At 36.7% G+C, this 6,413-nt stretch overlaps 1 protein-coding gene across 1 annotated transcript; it reads left to right on the top strand.

Moving 5' to 3' along the window:
- The first annotated feature begins 558 nt into the window (after window positions 1-558).
- On the top strand, window positions 559-3,409 carry LOC106965262 (uncharacterized). Its single transcript, XM_015061251.1, has 2 exons — window positions 559-734; window positions 2,542-3,409. The coding sequence occupies exon 2, from the start codon at window positions 2,542-2,544 to the stop codon at window positions 3,403-3,405; it is 864 nt and encodes a 287-aa protein (XP_014916737.1). The 5' UTR covers window positions 559-734; the 3' UTR covers window positions 3,406-3,409.
- The last annotated feature ends 3,004 nt before the right edge of the window (window positions 3,410-6,413 follow it).

Below are 6,413 nucleotides of genomic sequence, written 5' to 3'. Positions count from 1 at the left end.
GTAGTAGCAGCTTTTTTGTAAATAACATACAGAGCTCTTTAAAAATCCACAAATGTGTTTTTTTCTGCGTATGGATGAATGTTTTCATAAAGTTTTTTAAAAAAGAAGAGAACTCACCTGTTTGCTTTGAGTCTTCCCTCGTCTGTCTCTCCACCTCAGAGGACTTGATGCGTCTGTATATCTTCGTCTTACACAAGCTCTCTTAGTCATTGTTCACATTAAATTCATTTGCACTTTATTTGCATTAAAAACCTCAGCCACAACTTCACAATGATTGATGATATTTAAACAACCTTGGCCTAAACTATAATAAACAGATCACAGAAGTTCAGATTAATGATCCTTTCTGATGTACCAGTCATGTAATCACTGGTTTGAAAGTAAAATCATTAAACTACAGGAATATTATTATGAATGGGCTGCAAGTGTTACTGTTAAGATTCGGGTTGGTGTGAGTGCTCTATCCTATAGAGGATCTTCGGGGGAGAGTTCTGACAGGCTGGCGCACCGGCAGCTGATTGGCTGGTGGACTTTTAAAGTCACTCATCGCTTGTTGGTCAGACTCTAACCAAAGTTTATGTTATGGATGTTTTAAGAGACTTCAAGTAATATTTTGTCTTCCCCCAGGAACCAAGTCCGGACATTGTGATCGCTTCCCGCCCGGACCGAACATCTCCGCCTGCCGCTCCCGGATCCCAGCCTTTCCCCTCCGCGCTGCCACCATCGGAGAGACAGTAAGTTTATCAAGATCTCTCAAACTCCGGTCCTTACTAACATCTCCCTTCTCCGAACAGAACCCGAGCGGACCTGGAAAGAACCTCCATTAAGCTCACACTGATCAGTATTCTCTGGTTTTATGTGTGAACTTGCATGTGGGTCAAGAAACTAAAATCCTGCATGACAGTTTATGATTTGCATCATCTGAAGGCGAACGAAGTGACCGGTTAACAAATAGATTCAAAACACTTTCTCACCAAACTCTCCTCTTCCTCTCCTTTAGGCCACTTTAAGACAGACATGGGTAACGTTCAAAGCATGGCTGAAAAGGTCAGCATGAATACTGAAGATTATAATTTTCTCATGTTAATTTTGAGCCACGTTTCAAGTATTTCCTGCAGGGAGTCACACGGTACATCTGTGCTTTTTATAGAAGTGTCAAAGAAAATTAAGTCATTTCTTATTTGATTGGTGAAATTCAAGGTGTCTGAAATAATGAAACTAATTTTTTTTTTAAAATGCCTTTCTTGGTGAGATTTTTCTTCATAAAAAAAAGGCCAAATTTCAACTAATGTATAATTTTGCAGGATTTTGGGGATTTTTATTTTTTACATTTTGCAATGTTACAATCATCAATTTCATTTGATTTGATTATGATTCTCTGTAAGAGACCAAAACAAAAATATAGAGATCTGAAGGGGAAGAAAATAGTACTTTTTTCACAAGTAAGAAACCTGGATAATTGAGTTTGTATTCAGCATCTTGTAGTAGAGCCACTTTTTGCTTTGATTACGGCTCCACTTCTTCATGATTTATGTCTCTTCCAGCTTTATTTGTCTAGGAAGTCATTTTTTGTCCCTCTTATGATTGCAAAAAGCTCCAGCTCTGTTAAACTGGACATGAACAGGATGCAAAAACACCAAATATTATCAAGTATTTTTAGTCTAATATCTCACTTGAAATAAGACAAAACTAACTTACAAGTATCTTTTCAGCAAGATGGAGGAACTTGTTTTAAGTAATTCCTTAATATTGATGAAAAAGTTCTAGTTCTATTGGCAGATAAATTTACTTGTAATAAAATTTCCCAGTGAGTGAAATAATCCTCTACATCTTGCTGATAAGTTACTTTTAAGCTAGTTGTGTCTTATTTGAAGTGTACTTAGATATTTGTGCTAGAAATACTTGGTAAGATTGTGTGATGATGCCCCTCTGGTGCGGCGCATAGGGGCGCAGCACCAGAGGGGGCGTCAAAACCCCGTCTGGAGGGGGCGGCGTGCCGATGATGCCTTCGGATACACTTCACCGCGCCTTTACGCTCCTTCACCTCGCGCACATGTAAATGTAAATGTAGCGAGTTTTACTTTTCACGTGTTGGAGCGATCGCATGTTTTCTACGCTCCTTCACCCTTTTGTACCTTCCTTTTTTTTTAGGTGGGGGGGGGGCGCCGATTTCTGTTTTCGCATCCACCTGAACAATATGTAGTTGCGCCCCTGACCCTGTGAAGGCATGTTCGTTGTAAAATGGTGAATTAAGTTACGCCTTACATGGGACATTTTTTTGTCCGGTGCTCAGGCCAGGCGGATCACCATGTTGTGGTATTTTTGTAAACGTACCAAACTCTTTCCATATCTTGATTCTGGACTGGAAAGCTGAATATAACTACATATATTCAGATATTTATTTAGGAAGTATTTTAGTAAACTGTGTATCTTTTTGCTTTTACTTCACATATATTTTGTTCTGTTGGTTGGTTCTCCCACTAAAATCCACTGAAGTGTTTCCTTTGGGTTAAAATCTAAAAATGTTCTTTTCCCTTTCAGATGTTGTCATTTTCTTCAGCCTCCAACGACTCGGTTCCTGATCCTCACGTTTCTGCTGGCCATCCTTACATCTGCTTCTACTCAGGCCCAGGACGGATCATCTTCACCGTTTTTAAAGTTGTTCATGTCGTCACCATCCTCCCTCTCTGCACCTTCATCCTCTACTTGGGCCTCCAACAGATGCAGAAGAAGACGCCGGCCTCCTCGGCTGCGACGAGTCACTGTGACGTCTTCACTTACCACATCGTTGCCATGGAGCTGATCGGGGTGATCGGGTTCTTCCTGAGTTTCTTTGGAAACTACATGGATGATACTAATGTCTTCATTTATGGTTTTATGGTATTTTCTGTCACTGCATATGGACAAATATTCTTCCACATGCTCACCAGTGTGGAGCGTTACCTGGCTGTCGTTCATCCCGTTTCCTACTTGGGCTTGAAGAACGAAAAAGGAGTCAGGATCAGAAACGTGACCGTCGTCTGGGTCTGGCTGCTCTGCTTTGCATCGATAGGTTATATGACGACTGGAAGTTACATCATCCTGGATACCTTCCTGAATGTTTTAGCCACAGCTGTCATCTTCTTCTGCTGTGTTTCTGTTCTGTTTGCTCTGATCCGTCCAGGTCCGGGCCGGAAGAGGCCTGACCAGTCGAAGCAGAGAGCTTTCTGTACCATTCTGGTCATACTGGGAGTCCTGATGGTCAGGTTGTCCTTCGGACTGGTTTGGGTTGGTTTGGATCTGACAGGAAATGCGGCTCGGTGTTTAACTATGGTTTGCACTACAGGGGTTAACCTTCCCAGCAGTCTGGTTTTACCTTTGCTGTTTCTACACAGAGCAGGAAAATTAGCATGTTGCATAAAATAAAACTAAAGATTAAATTAACCCTTTCATGCATGAATTATGATACTTTGTGACTGAATTTTTTTTCCCCTAATTAAAAAAAATAAAATAAAAAATTTAAGGCACAAAAAAAGGTAGGAAAAAAATTAATTTTTTTAGGTGATCAATTGTAATTTTCTCCAAATACAAAGTTATTTGAAAAACACATCAGTAATATTATTCTTTAGAGGTGAGCTGATGTCACAATATTATTATTTTTTTTTCTGCTAGAGTCGTCTACAGTATAGAGGAACCGGGTCGGTTGGCATGGTTTTTTTTTTTTTCTTTTTTGTCTGTCGGCCATATTGGATTTAACAAAAATAATTTACTGTATTTGCAGCTGATGGCCAGTAGTTGATTGTGTGTTTTATGATGCATTAGTGTCCACTTCAGTGGTCTGTGTGCTTTTATAACATACAAATCCACAAGAAGCACAAGAAAATAGCTTTTAGAAAGCTGTCCACTGTAGTCAATCAATCAAATTTTATTTGTATTGCACATTTCAGCAGCAAGGCATTCAAAGTGTTTTACATAATTAAAATAAAAACAGCATGCGACATTGAATAAACAGTGAGAAAGAGAGAGATTTTTAAAAAAGATAAAAACATAAACAGTGAGAGAGAAATAAAAAGAAATTAAAGTAAAGATAAAGAGATTAAAAAAATAAATAAAATAAAAACATTATCCACATGAGGACTTGCCCTTATGGGGTCTCCTCGAAAATGAGAGGCTCTACAAGCCTAGTGACCACTATGCATGAAAGGGTTAAATTTAAAGCTTTTTTCTTGGGTTGCATGTAGATCAGCTGCAGCTGATTGTTTTATCAGGTTAAGAAGCAGAAAACTGGGATCTTAAAAATGAAATATCAACTTATCTACAGTTAAACGAAAAGGCTTTTCCACCTTACTCTTTGTTTTTTAAAACTTTTAAAAGGTAGGTTCTGTTTCATAAAGAGTAGGATTTTGCAGCAAGTGTTTTGACTGTTAAAATCTGTTTTTCCAGGATTTTTCTTCACATATGAGAAAGTTTTTTTGTATTTTTTACATTAAACTTTAAAACTATTTAACTTCGAGGAAGAAAATCATCAGTTAGAAGAAGATCCTGTAAGCTGGATATGAATATCCAGCTTACACTCAGAACTGGATATTCTGAGTTACACTCAGAATATCAGTGGAATAAGTTCTGAGTTACACTCAGAACTTATTCCACTGCTTTGTTTAGCATTTTAACAATGCAAAACAAGTAAAATGCTAAACATTTTACTTGTTAAAATGTTTAGCATTTTAACAAGTAAATCCATAGATTATGTGCATTTACTTTACAAATATAACACAACCTGCTGACAGCTGCAGCTCTAACATGCTGATTCCTGCATTAGCCATCAACACGGGAAGCACCAGGTTTACAGTTTTGTGATAAATTGGTTCAGACGTTCTCTAGTAGTTACAATGAACAGAAACTGTTTACATCATGAAGATTGTTATACTATTTTAATAAAAAAAATGTTGAATAGATTTTTGTTTTCCCTGTCAGAAAGAAAAAATATTAGATGAGGCTTTTGTCGATCTTATTGTGAAAGATTCTGGTTGGCGCTGCACCAGCTGATATTGATTTGCAAGAAGGGGCACAATTACTTTTTTTTATTTATGCTAGATTTCAGTCGGTGTCACAACATTTCATGTCTGTTTGTGCAGCAGTATGTCAGTACATTTTATTACATCTTACTTAATTCATCTGACATTTATGGTTTGATTTCTTTTGCATGTATCGACTAGATGGATTGTTTCTTAGATCTGGAATTGAATTTTATGTCAATTTCACCTGTAGAAATGAATTTACTTGGACAATTTGTGGCGTTCAACATTTATTTTAACTGCTTTTTTGTGAATTGGTGGCGAATAAATAAATAAAATCTAATTAAACTGATTTCACCTGAAAATGTGCACTTGATTAACAACATGCTGAAGGTGTTTCCTGTTGCTTGGAGAAGGTTGAGGTCCTTCTCTTGAGCATCTTCAAACCAAAGCAGATTCGAGTGACTGGGAATGATGATTGTGAATTTAACCTGATCGAAACATTGAGTTTCCCGCCTCACCTGTTGATTTAAACGTAACTTTGAACAAAATGGAACCGAAACAAAGAAGTTCATTGATGAAGAATCAATTAAACTGAACTGATACAAACCAGAACAAATATAGATGCAGATACTTAAAAACCACTTCAATACATTCACCACTTTTACTTTCTGAAGACTTTATCTTCAAATTAAAGAACAGTCATTTAACTTTATGGTCATTGTACACAGAGTTGTGATATAACTGACAAAAACAACTTATAAACAAACTTATTTGTCCAACATGAATATTTAAACAGTTTTAAACAGGTAATGTAATCATTTTTTAAATTCCAAAATTAAACCAAAGGATGAAAATATGTAGAGCTCAATAAAATATAACTAAAAAATAAGTTATTCTTTATCATGGGGACTTTAGGACTTGGTTTATTAAGTTAGTTTTGGTGATTATGGTGAAACAGTTAATTTTAGAGTCTTTGATGTTGCTACAGTACTGACACTGACTCAGACATCTAGAGTTTTGCATTAGATTGATTAATTTAATATTATTGTTACTAAATTAACTCAAACTGCTGCAGCTTGGTATTGGAAATACCAAATTGGTATGAAAAACACCAAACTATATCAGACAGTGAAGTGAATCTTACTGTGATTTTACAGGATCAATCTATCTCTGACATACTGTGAGGACAGAGTGGATTTCACAGAAAGCCATGGAGTAATTTAATTTCAAAGGCCTTTTCAGGAGCCGTGGCATTGTTACATTTTTCTACACCTAAAATTTGAAAAGTTGCATATTTACATTTATGTCCAACTACAACTAAAGTCACAAATTTGTGACGTTTGGAACAACAATAATCAGGTTTAAGCTGTTGGTTTATTACTCCTGTACGTTTTACACAAAAGTAACAGAAATCAG

This window comes from Poecilia latipinna, unplaced genomic scaffold, assembly GCF_001443285.1.
Source record: "Poecilia latipinna isolate Pla-1442-1.1 unplaced genomic scaffold, P_latipinna-1.0 Scaffold1792, whole genome shotgun sequence".
NCBI lineage: Eukaryota > Metazoa > Chordata > Actinopteri > Cyprinodontiformes > Poeciliidae > Poecilia > Poecilia latipinna.
Note: the sequence above shows the minus strand (reverse complement) of the source record. Positions and strands in the feature narration are given on the sequence as shown.

Coding starts and splice junctions, on each gene's coding strand:
- LOC106965262 (XM_015061251.1), top strand. CDS start 2,542: ATGTTGTCATTTTCTTCAGCCTCCAACGACTCGGTTCCTGATCCTCAC.